Consider the following 15,305-nt stretch of genomic DNA (forward strand, 5'->3'; position numbering starts at 1 on the left):
TCAGGGATATTAACTTTTGAATTTTTATTCCTGTTTAAAGTTGTATCTTTGGTTGCTATCTTTACTATTACTGTGATGAAACATTATAACCAAAAAAGGAAGTTGGGGAGGAAAGAGTTTATTTCAGTTACACTTCAGGTTAATAGTCCATCACTGAGAGAAGTCAGAGCAGGAACTGATACAGATGCCACGGAGGGGTCCTGCTTATTGGCTTGCTCAGCCTGCTTTCTTACAGAACCCAGGACCATCATCAGCCCAGAGATTGCAACACCCACTGTGTACTGGGCCCTCCTCCATCAATCACTAATTAAGAAAATGCCTTACTGCTAGATGTTATGGAGGCATTTTCTCAATTGAGTTTCCTTCCTTACAGATAACTCTAGATTGTGTCAAGGTGACATGAAACTATTCGGTGCAGTTGCCTATATTCTACGTATAGTTTAAATTTGAAGATTGATAGACTCACTACTAATCTTTTAAACCCACTTTATCGTATATTTGCATAGTTTGCAGAAGTTTCCTTTTTGTACTGTCCTTTCCCTATCATAATTTTTCTGTGGTACAGATTGAACCTAAGGCCTCATTCATGCTAGGCAAGAGCTCTACCATTCAGCTACATCATTAGCTCTTTCTAATTACTTTAAATTTTAGTTTGTACTATTGTCAGTGATCTTAGTTGTTAGTGGACCGATTGTTGTATTTCTGATAGCTTGGGGTATGTTTTTTGGCTTACAATGTTTTGAGACCTGTAGTATTTTAAAATTTTAAATATCCATTCCATTTACACATAAAAAGAAAAAACCTTAAGCTTTGCTAAGTTTAAATGGAGTTAGTAAAAAAGTATTATAAATTGTTACGAGTAGTTTTTCCCCCTGCAGCCAGTCCCACCGGGTACCAGCTCCAAATAACACACAGAGAACGCTGTAATAGATATAATTTTGTTGGCCAGTTACTTGTTTCTTATCGGCTAGCTCTGGCTTAAGTATTAACCCATTTCTATTAATCTAAGTATTTCCACGTGGTCTCTCATCTTACTGGAGAGGGGCTGGTGTTGTGCTCTCCCCGGTCTCCCCATGCTGACTCCTCCTTACAACTTCCTCGAATCCTCCTTGTCTCCTAGTCCCACCTATCTTGCTTTCCTATTGGCCTACAGTGTTTTATTTATTAACCAAGTATGAGAAACATTTACAGAATGACATCTCCCATCAATACATGATTTTCTACCATAATATGAACACCATGTACAGTTAACTAGGTTTTCATTTTTTGAGAGATCTAAGGTGGAAAAAAGTAATTAAAACTGATCTACTCTACCAGGGTAGGAGGAATGAGAGGCCCAGGAACTTGAGGGATAGTGCTACTGATAGAATTTAGCACAGAAGCATTATTTTTTAAATTCTTTAAAAAAATTAACTTTAGTCTAATTTTGTGTATCTTTTGTTTTGGTTTTGAGACAGGGTTTCTCTGTATTGTTTTGGAGTCTGTCCTGGAACTGGCTCTGTAGATCAGGCTGGCCTCAAACTTACAGAGATCCACCTGCCTCTGCCTCCTGAGTGCTGAGATTAAAGGCGTGTGCCACCAATGCCTGGCCTCATTTTGTGTACCTTCTAAAACCCCTAATTCTGCCTAGATATAGCATACATTAGTCCATTTAGCTATTTTTAACTTTCACTTTAATTAATCATCTATTGATATCATATACTAGTTGGTAACTCCCAAGTATTTACTGTTTTGCAAACTACACTTAGCATACATTTACCGAAGTTGCTACTTCACTCTGAAAACCAGCCAAGGTTGTTTGAAATACACCTCCATCTTTCCCTCTGCTTTTGACTGTTGAGCCCAGGGTTTCAAGCTGCAGTCCTCTGACCACTGGATATCACCTCTTCCACTGTTAGCTGTGCACATGTGGATGTGTTTGTGCTCCACCTTAAAGACACTCCCTCTGAACTTGGAGCACACTGGTTTGGTCAGACTGGCTGGCCAGCAAGTCCCAAGGCTAGGTACACAGGGGCATGGTCTTGTTGTGCTCACTTTACATTGGTACTAGGAATTGTATTCTGGAACTTCCAAGATGGCTAAGGGCAAGGGGCACAGGGAACCAAGCTTGGAATAAAAGAACTAACTACCAGAAGCTGTTCTTTGCCCTCTGCACAACCCCCACCCCCAAAGATAAATAAATGAAAACAAACTTTTAAAAACTTAAGTGTTGATACTTGTATAACAACTCCTTTATGACTGAGTCTTGCCAGCCCTTTTCTTTTTTGAAAAGGTGGTACTGATTCTCAAAAATAAGCATTTTCTTAGCTGCATTTTAGAGTAAGACAAGGCACCATTGTAACAAAATGCAAATGTTTAATTTTTCAAAACTTAACAATACTAATGAAAATAAATTATAGACAACCTTCAATATTTGTACATTATCTTCATATAACTATAACAGTGCTTTCAAAAGACATCTTGTAAAGGATATTTTCACAATACCATGTTTCAAAAATAGGGCAACATTAAAGAACATTAGTCTGAAATATATCTCACAATGCTGAGAGGTATATTCTTCTTTATCAAATTAACCGTACTTTTATTCAAAATAACATGGGCTTCTAATGACAATTATTTCTTGTCCATTTCAGTGATTTCTTGGATCCAAAACAAGATCTGTGTATTAATTTCTTTGAAAACATCATTTGTTGACCGTCCTTTCACTGCCATGGAATGATTTGCCTTGTCAATCCAATGGATTTTACTGGGAGCTTGCATTTTCTGTGCCACTTTCTCCAACAAATTCTAAAGAGAAGAGGATATGAGACTCTATTATACATATATATGTATAAATACATATTTAATGAAAGATTACCTTTCCCTTACCTATATTGGACTGGCATTCACTCAAGAGTATTAAATACCTGCCCCACATGCAACTTTATAGACAAGGGAGTATTTAGTGAAATATTTACAGCAGTCCATTTCTCTCAAACAATCACACAATAATACATCAAGCATTTGTTGACAAGAAAAACTTGAACAGATTAGAGTTATTTATCCAAAAAATCTTTTTCCTAAGGAAACTATGTGCTCTGGGAAACGGCAGTTTCATAATACTTAGCTAATATTCAGTAACATATGAATGCTGCCAACACTTACTTGGGAGTGATATTACATATCAATCCACCTCAAAGCTGAAATGATAAACCAAATGTATACCCTACTATCTCCCAAATAACAATCAGATATTATTAATTCCTTAAATAAGGATAAAATCTATTTACCAAATCCCTTTCTGGTTTTTATTAATTTTATGTACTACAAAGCTACAGGGTAACAAAGATACACAACAAGAGACATAAGCATTTTTTTTGTTTTATTTTTGACAGAGTAGATGTAACCCTGGATGACCTGGAACTCCCTACATATAAAACTAGGCTGGTCTGGAACAGAAATCCATCTGTCTCTGTTTCCTGAGTTTGGGATTAAAGGTGTTGGTCACCATGTCCAGAGGATGAATGTAATAGGAATTAATCTTGCCCCTAATATATTTCACTCATACAATTCACCTTTTCACACATTTCATCTGCTGAGCCTGACACAAATAGCACAGGATCCTTTATACGAAACAGATCTTCGTCTCTGAGTTTCTGCTGCTGCTTTGGATGGTGTAGTGGGTAAGAAATACAAATGAGACCTCGAACAAAATCATCAGTGTCATCTGGCTCAGTGTGACACATTACAGAAGCAGCTGCTCTTGAGCCCATCGAACGACCTAAAACCAATTAAGTGCAAATAGAAATATAAACATTTACATACAATAGTAGCAATGGTATGGTAAAATAGATTTGCTGTTCTTCATATTTATGGAAGAAAAAAAAATCATTTAACTCAAAAGAGTGACAACAAATTCCAACAGTCCTAATGGAAACCTACCCCTTTATGAAAAGCTAAAAACTGATCTAGCTTACCTCACATTTTAAAAAGAAGCAATTATTTTTCTCAATACTTAAAAGGGTGAAGAAATTCTTAGCTGGGTGGTGGTAGTGGACACTTTTAATCCCAGCACTCAGGAGGCAGAGGCAGGTGGATCTCTGTGAGTTCGAGGCCAGCCTGGTCTACAGAGAGTTCCAGAACAGCCAATGCTGTTAGGCAGAGCAACCCAGTCTCAAAAAACCAAAAAGAAGAAAAAGGGTGGTGGTGGTAAAGAAATTCTTAATGAATCATTTGCAAGAATAATAATAAAACACTATGAATAGAGGTAGAAGGTCTTATATTTTAACACATTTAATAAAAGCTTTAAACATACTTTATGATAAAGTATCAAGATCATGTTTCAAAACAAAGTTAATTCTTAACCTCCTGTTATCAATTTTAATATTATAATGCAGTTAACACTGAAGCTTACCTCCAAGAAAAACACCAGCAAGTTTGTATTCTCCTGAGGTCTTTAGGTAATTCTAGGTAAATCAACCAAAAAATTATCAGTTCCTCTCATGTTACATTCCACTGGTATTCTTACCATTTCTGATGTATACAAAAATTTATGCAAAGACAACCATACAGATTCTTAGAGGATATACTGTACTTTCCTCTTCTAGTCATGTGCTCACTATTAACCTTTATGTCAGGGAAAAATTAATTTGCCTTTCTAAAAATATTCAAGCAGTAAACTGTAGGGACAGAGTTGTATGAAAATTCTGAGTGCTTGTGAGTAAACTCCAAGAAAACAACACTGGAGTCCTGTGACCTGAGTCCTGTGTCTTCAAAATAAAGAATTGTTCTTGGAATGTGTTTTCATGGCCACCCATGTGTATCAGATAGGGATGAATTTACTTCAGCTGTTGTTATTCATGAACCTCTTCCGAAAAACATGTTTCTACAACATGTATCTTGTCCTTGTGATTGAACACCTTGCTCATATGATGTGATTTTTCTTAACCCACAGAATACAAATTGTCTGATGCTCTAAAATAAAGTTGTTTACTGCATGAGACTTTGGTCCGCCTACATTTACTGGCTCCTTTCCCCCAGGTCCCATGGCTTCTAGTATGGTGAACAAGTGGCACCTGAACAGGGACCTGAAGTCAGTTATGAGATAAGAGGGTGGAGGCCCTCACAGAAGGTGAGTGAGCACAATGGGACAGAAAACAGGGAAGACTCTGAGTTATGTTAAAGTATCACAAGTATCAAAATCACAACTAATAGATTGCTTATGACTATAATCCCTGGTTTTCAGAAGAAGGAAATTTAGATGAAGATGTAAGTATGAGACAGAGTGGGGCAAGGAATATGAATAATTGATCTAATACTGGATTATTTCCACTTTTTGATGAGTACTTGGGAGATTGTATGAAAAAGCTAACTTTACAACATAGGAAAGCTATGACAAGGCTGAAAAAAGTAATTCACCTACAGATCTCTCCCTGGTCTCATGAGCTATGCTCTATTTCCAATGTAATTTCAGCAAAATCAAAATGTTTACCTAATTATGCACTAACCAATCTATTTAAAATTCTAGAAGATGGCATTGGATAGTCCTCACACATAATTTCCAGAGGCAAAGGAAAAACTACAGACAGCTATTTGAATCCAGACTAAAAAAAGCATTTATCAAGTGGATTCTTTCACTGCCTTTTAAGTTTTCCCCACTAAATTGTCTCCTATAGATATTATAGCACAAGAGGATAATTCAAAAGATTTATTTTCACCATTAATAAAGGGAGGCCCCATGTGAAAAGTAATCATATGGGTCTCCTTTTAAGTTATTCTCTCGAATTTCCTGATCAATACAGCAATGTACTAATAGATAATACTGGACAGTTTGGATCTCTGTTGTTGGTGGCAGAATTCCACTATTCTAATGTTATAATTTGCCTGCTTACAGGATAGTTGTGAATCAAATGACAATTAGATTTACTTAAAATATCTCAAATCACCAGGTGGTGGTGATGGTGCACACCTTTAATCCCAGCAATCAGGAAGCAGAGGCACGCGGATGAGTTTGAGGCCATCCTGATCTACAAAGGGAGTTCCAGGACTGTAACACAGAGAAACCCTGTCTTGAAAAACAAAAAGAAAACAACAACTCCCCCCCAAACAACAACAAAACCCTCAAATCAAGACCACTTTGCATATCCTGCTATCAAAAAATAAAAAAAGAGGGAGATGTCTGAATATAGTTCAAGAATGGAGTCAAATGAGAATTCCAAGTGCTTGTGAGAAGACTCCAAGATAAAAAGACGAGAGTCTTGAGATCTCAGTTTCTTCAAAAGACAAAAATGTTCTTGGAATGGGTTTTTATGCTCCTCCCAGGTATATGGCTAAGAGGGAGTTTATTTCAGCTCTTATTTATATGCCTCTATGGAAAAACATATTTTTGCTACATGTGACTTGTTCTTGTAATTGAACATCTTATTCATGTGATTCTTAACTGTCAGAGTTTAAGTTGCCTGAAACTCTAAAGTTAGCTATTGCATGCTTTAGTCTACCTCACTTTTAGATCCCCCTCTCTCAGATTCATGTCTCCAACTACAGTAAACTTGATAAAGGACAAATTATTTTTTAAAAGCCAGCAGAAGTTTCAAATTTGATGAAAATGCTAGCATATAAAAGTGGTGTATAGTATAGTAGGTTTAATCCTCTAGATCAGCATAACCATATTCTAAAGTTACATTATCCCAGTGAAAAAATTCTCAGTAACTTCTTGGGCAGCAGCCTGCAAGAACACTTACAATGTGAACATTCATCTCCATGAAAACAAACTGATGACAAAAAAAGGGAAACACATACCCTATGTGTACTGCCAAGTTTCTAAGGATACTCATTAAAATATTTTTATCTAAAAATCAGACAATGAAATTGCTTAAATTTATAAAGAGTTTTAAGCAGAACCTTGTTATAAGTAAATATATTTTCCTTACCAAAACTGCTTTATATGCCTTAATTCTATGTACAATATTAAGGCCTTTGCAAGTAAATCTTAGGCAAAAAAACCCATGAGATGCAAGATGGGATGCCAGCGACATCAAATGAGGAAGATTCATATCTCCTGATGCTCCATGTGTAAGAATTATTCCATATGCTATGTTCTTGTTAGGCACCAAACAAACAGCATCCAGTAATTTATTTCCAAAGGGTATTTTTAATTTAACCTAAAATTCAAGAGAATAAAAGTGCCAAATTATTTCCTTGACTATTTAGACAACTGAATACATACATGTATTTGCTTTGTAAGACTCATGACTGAAGGGAGGACTTCTAAACAAGTGATGATATTTATAATATTTAAGAACTGTTTACTGTCAGGTACTACATAAGTGCTAATGTACTAACTCTTGTAACCATTCCTTATAATTCTATGAGGCAAGTACTATTATTCCTATTTACAGATACGGCAAAGCAGATTAAGTGACTTGCTCAAGGTTACATAGCTATTAGCTAAGAATCAAAATAAGGTAGTATGTAGTGAGATAGTCACTTTGCCCACATTTGTGGCACTGACCACGCCCATTGGGGGTGGGGACAGGGGCAGATGTGGGGCTTGGAGGAGACTATGTCTGGGGTCACCCCCCCCCCCACCCCCAGAGCTCTCCTGATGGCAGGACAGGGACAGAGAGCATCCGGAGGCATCCTTGGGACCAGGAACCTGCTGGTATTCATCTGTTTCTGTTGTAAGTTATTTCTCCCTGAATAAACATCTATTCAACCTATTTGTTTTTCCTGATTCTTATTAAACCATGATAGTAGTATTGTTCTGTATTTATCCTCCAATTCTAATTTTGTACTGCCTGTCACCATGCAAACTAAAAACAAGACTATTGCACAGAAGTGATGATTAACCCATTCTCCCATCTCCCCAAAAGGTTAATCTGAAGATACAGAATACATGACATTATCTTACCTCCGTATGACTCATTTTCACTGTTGAATAATAAACATAAAGTGCATTACATCCAAGAAGCAAAGGACATCTCCCTGAAAAGAAAATTCTGTTGTGAAAGATGAGTTGTGAGACATGGGTAAGACCCCAAATCTGCTAATGAACACATTCAAAAGTTGAAATAAACACAATCAGAAACTACTTCTCTACAAACTGGTATCTCTCTCTATATATTTACTAAATCTTGTATTACTTCGAAGATTTTTATGGGCGTTTAAAACTAATTACTGGAGCTGGGAGATATTATATAAGATAATGCAAATGGGATACTTTGATGCAGAGACCTTAAAATAGTTCATTTCAAATAGGATGCTGTACCTTTACAAAAACATTTCTGAAATATATTTTAGAGTCTTCATTCTTAACCACCCCAATTAAATTTTTATATATCTAAATAATTTTCTTCATCATTCCCTTTTCCACATAATCTTAGTCATTTTTAATTTCCCTAGTTATTAATTTTCATCATTTTATTTCCCCCTTTCCATGTAACAGAAGTATGTTACCAGTCCTTTTTTTTTTAAGTTTTAAATTCTTATTTTACCTAACAATGACAGTTCCCCCTCCCTTTCTTCCTTCTGTTCCTCTCTACCTCCTTCCAACCCTGACCCCCATCTACTCCCCCAGAAAGGGTGAGATCTCCCAAGGGGCATCAGCAAAGCCTGGAAGGAACACCAAATTGGGCAAGACCAAGCCCCTCCCATCTGGATTAAGGCTGAGCAAGGGATCCCACCGTAGGGAATGGGCTCCAAAAAGCTGGCTCATGCACCAGAGATCCTGGTCCCACTGCCAGGGACCCCACAATCAGACCAAGCCAACAAGCCACACAATTGTGACCCACATGCAGAACTCTCCAGCCGTCTGTCCAGACACCCCAAGGTCCCACCAGCTTTGTGGTTTTCCCAGTCATGATCTTGACACTCCCTTGTTCATGTAACCCTTCCTCCTTCTCTTTGACTAGACTTCCTGAGCTCAACCCAGTGCTTGGCTGTGGATCTCTGCAACTGCTTCCATCTGTTACTGGATGTAGCTTAACCCAGGAATATAATATTGTCTCATTCCACTTTTGTCTTGCACTCAGAATTCCTCTCAAGGAAACCAGTATTATTTGCTTCTGTAGGTGATATTATATTTACAGGTGTGTAGGTATAGTTGTATGAAAAAATGATGAGAGGAAATGCTATATCAAATAATGTTCAAAAATTTTAAAACTACTTTTCATTTAAATATAGGTAACACATACATTTATCATTTCTTTTGTGATGTATGTATATGTGTGTGCCTGCATGTGGTAACCAGAAGAAATTATGGTTTTGGGTCCTTACTTTCATAAGTGTACCCTTACAGTTAACTGCCTTGGGTCTTCCAGTTAACAAAATTATGTCAAAATAAGCCGCCTAGTTTTCTAATCAAGGGGAACAGAGTGTGAAGGGGAAAAAGGAATCTAAGTATCCTACTGCTCCTTAAAAAGATTTAACCTAACATTTTAAGTCTTCCACTTCTAGCCACATCGACACACTTCCAGAATCTATGTGCTCTGAAGCTATGATTTATTCAGGCTAGTTTTATTGTGTTTCTTCACTGCTGGTTTAGCCACTGCCTTTTGGAGTTCATTATTTAACTGTTATTATCTCCCAAGGTCTCTATCCCAGTGACTTTGTGTCCAAAAAAGGGGAGGGGAGGGAGGAGGCTAATCTCAGAACTTGAGAGACAGGAGAATCACTGCAAATTTGAAACCAGCCTGGGCAAGACCCTGTCTCAAACAAAACCCCAAATATCCTTCCCTGTAATTTTAATGAGATTTTAGAAGGTAGTAAAATTAGAAGCATGTTTTCAAACTACCATCAACCTAGAAGGCTCTACCAGGTTAACCTGGAGTTTTGTTTTTAAGGAAAACTTTGCTCTCTTCATGATGAACTTGTTCTTCGACTGTTGCACACACTTGTTCTAGACTGCTTCAGTAACTCTGAAAATGTCCCACAGGGTAAAAGCTCCAAGCAAGTGATAGTGTCGATTTTATCTCTAGTTTTTTTTTTTTTTTTAAGAAAGGGGAGGACTGAAGCCTGGCTCCGCCTCAATGCCTTCCACAGCAGATGGAGAAAACAGCACCAAGCCGGCAGAAACAAGGTGACAACTGAATGCTGACACACAAAACAAATGCAGTTGATTCGGTACCGGTTCCAAACGCTGTGGATAATAAGAGTTGAGTTTGGGGGAGGGGCCACTTACACTCCGAAGGTACTATTTTGTGGTCACACCTTCCACTAAGCCGTCAAAATGCCAAGGAGCCCACCCCCGCCTTCCAGCTTAAAAATAATAATGACAATGATAATAATAATGATAATAATAATAATAATTTACGCACTGCCTTGTTACGTCTGCAGCATTACGTTGGCTGTCACCGGGCGAACAAAACTGTGAGTTCTAGTCTTACCAAACGAGCAAAACATCCAAACCCGAGGTCAGGGGTCGACGGGAATCGTCGTTTATTCGCTCAACGAACGCGCGAGCCCCGGCCCGGGCAGCCGCCTTCCCGTGGGAGAATCTCACGTGTGGGGGGAGGCTTCGCTCCCGTCACCCGCGACAGCCCACGACCAGTCTCCTCGGCCCGGCCCGGCCCCGCCTGCCTGCCCGCCGTGCTAACCCCGTGTCCGCCCTCCGGGGCAAAACACAGCATCGGGGGCTGCCCGACGGCGGCAAGCTTCCTCGGCCGCCGCAGGCGGCGACCACCCGGCCGCCCGACAGCCTCCGAGCAGCGCCCCGCTGCCCGCGCTTCCCGCCGCCGCCGCCGCGCTTACCAGCGAACGCGCGAGAGACCGCCGGAGCCCAACCGCCCTCACTCTCTTCAGGGAGCGAACTAACACGCTCGAAGCGACCGCCTCGCCGCCCCCGTCAGCGCGGCCGCTACTGCGCGCGCGCGCGCAGGCCCCGCCCCCGGCTCGTGGGGCGCGCGGCGAGGCACGCCGGGAAGAAGAGTTTTCTGCTCGCCTGAGCTCGGCCCCGCCTCCCGAGGGCGGTGATCCTGAAGCGGGAGTCTGTCCGCGGGTGCAGCCGAGCGCGGGAAAGCCGCTCGGGTGGCCACCTCGGCCTCTTCCGGTCGGTTCATCCCTCCAGAAGACAAGGAGTCAACCCTCATTAGCCCTTTTCTTCTCACCCACCCCGCTGCCGCATGCGCACAGGACAGCTATGCATGCGACCCAACACAAAACCATGCACTTAAAACATATTTTCTAATTTATTGTTATTATTTATTTATCTTGGCACTTAATTCCCTTTTGGCAACTTTACTGCGTGGCTCGGTGTGAGCTTTGCATACTGCAAAATCAGAACATAGTGTCAAAAAGTTGGATGCTCCTCAAGTGTGCCAGACTAGGCTAAGTCTCCTCCATTAACATTGACTGACTTATCTACTGGTCACCTGAATGGTGTCTAGCTACCACCTTTGATCACAGCAGTTGTATGGCCCTGAGGGTAGAGGATCCAGCCATCCAGTCCCTCTGCACCTCCCTCTTCAGCACGGAATCAGAATTTCCTACTGTTCTTTCAAAGGATCAAAAGGCTCCAGGCATGGGGCTTTGACCCCTCACCCCAAACCTACCAAGCCAGCTCCACTGCAGAGCTTTTACTGTCCCAGATTGTACCTTTTACTTAAGACTCCACTCACAAGTCTTTTCCTGTTTTGTTTGTTTTTTGTTTAGTTTTCAGGGAGGCACTTTGAAGGTTAAACTTCCTTAATGAAGAAAAGTTGTGTGTGTGTGTGTGTGTGTGTGTGTGTGTGTGTGTGTGTGTGTGCGCGCATTTGACTGACTCTCCTGGTGAATAAAGAATAAAGCCTGGCAAATGATTTCTGAATGAATGAATCCCACTCCGGCACAGTGGACTTGGTACTCGTGTTAATCCCAATTTGGAGAGTAAGACCGCTACCACAATTCGATCTGAATTTGAAACAAGCTTGATTTTTATTGGGATGCACCCAAGGAAAAGTCCGGTTAAAGACAGCAGCACTGGATCCATCTCTTAGGCCCCTTTTAAGTAGTTTTACAGAAGGGAGACAATGGGTTAATGAGGAAGTACAAAAATACATTTTAAAAACATCATATGATCACCCACCATGTGATTAGGAGGGGTCAGGGAGAGTTAGGGAGAGTTGGGGTCAGGGTATTCTCAAAAACAAATCAAGGTCATGGGTTGGGGGAGGTCAGGCTCCAGGAACACAGAGCTGCTCAATTCTCACAGTAAATAGAAACATTTTTAAAAATATAGCATAATGATCCCTGTCTTTAAAATGGAATCAGGCAGGTTCTTCACTTACCCTCTTTTCTGGCACAGTACATACTAAGAAGCGATTAGCTGAAAGCCATTTATCACAAGTGCTTTCTCAAATTATAGCCTTAATACTTTTAATTAACACTTATTGTCTACTAATCTCTCTTCCTCCCTTCCCTCCACCCTCCCCTCTCCCTGCCCCAGCATCCCTCCTCACTTCTTTGGGTTGCTGGGAATGGAACCCCAGACTTTGTCCATGAGACTTTCTACCATTAAGCTATATTGCTGATTCATTTCTGCTATTCTAGCTATGCTTTATTTACTTTATTTGCATGTCCTAAATTTCAATTAAAGTATACAATTTGGCAAATTCCTGTTGAAAGACCCCCCCCATGCTTATTGCCTGTTTAAATTGCTCTTACTAATTTGCCAAGGTCAAGTTATGAGAAAAGTACAGGAGGGATGCTGAGAGAGTCATAACTGAATTCTTTGTATTCTTTGTGCCCAACCCGAATAACCAACTGTCCTTGGTTAACTACAACTGCTACATTTAGATGAAACAATGAAATCCCTGTAACCATGCTTCTGCTTCTGTAAGCCTGCTTCTTGCCACCCCAACCCTATATAAACTGCCTGAGTTTTAACCTCAGCACGCTCAGTCCCCCAAAGACTGAAGCGTCCACAGGTACCTGTGTAAACAATAAATAACCTCTTGCACTTGCATCCAGTGGTCTGGTCTCGTCTCTTGGGGGCAAGGGCCTTCCCCCCTGACAGGCTCCAAACTCTTGGGGTCTCATGGGGATCTTTCACAGTAACTATGCAATCATTTTGCAGCCATCAACAAATTCTAAGCACACACCTTTGGCCTGTCATATTGCACTCAGAATGTGCAAGCGTTCTCTGCTGCTTCTGACCAAATCATTTGTAAACACGAAACTTCTTTGGCTTTATGTGTCCCCTCACCAGTGGATGGACATCGGGCATGTTGTGAATCATGCTGCCACAGTGTTCAGAGACAGCAGTGCTGGGGTGGGAGAAGCACAGCAAGGCTTTGAGACATGGAGTGGGGAGGGGAAGGCTAGGGAGACGGACAGACAGCTCCCAAGGCAAGACATGCTAGGGACGCAGCATTAGAAGAAGAAAAGGCAAGTGCCCCACCCCATCAACATTAGCCCAGGAAACTCATCTCTGACTTGTGACTTCCAGAATTGTAACAACACATTTATGTTGTTTTAGGTGACTAAGTATGTTATAGTTAGCCCCCTCCAGAAGTAATAGGAAACTAATACTTATATGAATGAAAATTTGCTGCATGTACTGGAATATATATATATATATATATATATATATATATATATATAATTTTTTTTGATGATTTCAACCACTTAAGGTGTTAAAATTATTCTTAGCTTAGAAGCCACACAAACATGGGTGGTGGACCAGATTTGCTCTGTGGGTAGGCTAAAATGTACTAAATCAAGGCCAGGCCAAGGGGCCTGCTGACTCCTTTAATTCTAGCACTCAGGAGGCAGATAGAATGCTATGAATTTGAAGTCATTTTGTTATACATAATGAGTCCCAAGCCAACCATGATTACCTAGTAAGACCATGTTTAAAAAAAGAAAAAAAAAAAAAAACCATAAATAACCACATGGTATAAAAGTCTCAAAAAGTAAAAAAAAGAAGGAAAAAACAATGTCTAATTAATTATCATACTAATTAATTCAGCATGACCAAAATAAATAATATAATGAGCATGACTTTTGACACTGTTTTCAAATTAAAATGCTATTACTGTAATTCACTATACATGAATGCAACAAAACCAGAAAAGTAAAATACGAACAGTTCTAATAGATAGCTGAAAAAACAATTGTTATTTAAAGTTCTTCTGATTGATAAGCTTTAATAAGTCAGTAAGTTTTTAATATTTTAATAGTAGCTATCATAAGCTATAGCAACAGTCAATATCCAGTTGGCATATTTAGGTTAGTGTTAAGGAGGTACTACTACTCACCCCTGTGATGCCATTTTTAGACACAACCCATACTTGATTATTTTAATGATTGTTAAGTTTCCATTCTCCCATACTTGATTATTTTATTGATTGCTAAGTTTCCATTCTTTATCAAGAGGAGGCAATAACTATTCCCTGATCTATCTTTGGAAATTAATACAATATCTGAATGCATATTAGGTGCTCAATAAATATTCATTGTATGAATTCCCACTAGTGATGGTTAACTTGGTTGGGTCGTTCCCTAACATAAGGTCAAACATTCTGGATATTCTGCCAGGGCATTTTTCAATAAGATTAACATTTAAATTGGTGAACTTGGAGATTGACTGTTATAATTTGAGTGGGACTTGTCTGATTGGAAGAGAAACATGAGTGATAGAACTAAAAGCATGTGTACCAGTATGCCTGGCCCCCAGCTAGTACTTTAATTGCATTTTAAAATTAATTATTTATTTACCCATTTAAAATCTGTTGCCCCTTCCAGATTCAGGCAAGCCTGTTAGACCCTAAAAAGAATGGTCTCTGTACTCAAGATGCTTAAGATCTGGGGTGGGAGAGAGCATCTATAGGTAACTCCTGCAAAGTGTGGTGACTATATAACATAAAGGCTCAGAGGTGCTACATTCCTGAAACAAGGTGGACAAAGAAGAATGGATCTTGTCTTCTACACCAAGGGAAAAGCCAATACCAGGGCAGGAAGGAACAAGCATTGGGTGCACAGTGATAGGATTCATGTTAGGAAGTGGTAACAGATTTGACTACAATAGAGGCAGAGGGCAGATAAAAGCAGCTCTTGAAAGTTTTTTAGAGTGAGGTTTGGCTGCAACTGAATAGTCATTCCAAGATAAAAACAGCTTAAAAGAGACAGAGTTATTTGTATTTTAAGACAGAGTCTTACTGTCTTCCAAGTCAGCCTTATAGTCAGTCTGGCTTGAAACTCACTATATAATTCAGCTTGGCATTGAACTCATGGCAATGTCTCAGCCTCTGGAATTACAGGCATGAACCACCATAACTGGCTGGATTTTGTTTTGTTTTTGGAGGTCTGTTTGATTAAGAGCAAGTAGTAAGCAGGCCAGAATCAAGGACCCA

At 39.7% G+C, this 15,305-nt stretch overlaps 1 protein-coding gene across 2 annotated transcripts; it reads right to left on the bottom strand.

Moving 5' to 3' along the window:
• Nucleotides 1-2,335: 2,335 nt before the first annotated feature.
• Nucleotides 2,336-10,871, bottom strand: Tex30 (testis expressed 30). Of its 2 annotated transcripts, none has more exons than XM_051190108.1 (6): nt 10,726-10,871; nt 7,889-7,962; nt 6,909-7,139; nt 4,394-4,445; nt 3,555-3,760; nt 2,336-2,787 (listed from the first exon to the last, which is right to left on the bottom strand). In XM_051190108.1, the coding sequence occupies exons 2-6, from the start codon at nt 7,901-7,903 to the stop codon at nt 2,614-2,616; spliced, it is 678 nt and encodes a 225-aa protein (XP_051046065.1). In that variant the 5' UTR covers nt 7,904-7,962; nt 10,726-10,871; the 3' UTR covers nt 2,336-2,613. The 2 variants fall into 2 exon arrangements, with proteins under 2 accessions (XP_051046065.1, XP_051046064.1); XM_051190107.1 differs by lacking the exon at nt 10,726-10,871 and adding an exon at nt 10,362-10,455.
• Nucleotides 10,872-15,305: the final 4,434 nt, after the last annotated feature.

Source organism: Phodopus roborovskii, unplaced genomic scaffold, assembly GCF_943737965.1.
Source record: "Phodopus roborovskii unplaced genomic scaffold, PHOROB, whole genome shotgun sequence".
In the NCBI taxonomy this organism is placed as follows: Eukaryota; Metazoa; Chordata; class Mammalia; order Rodentia; family Cricetidae; genus Phodopus; species Phodopus roborovskii.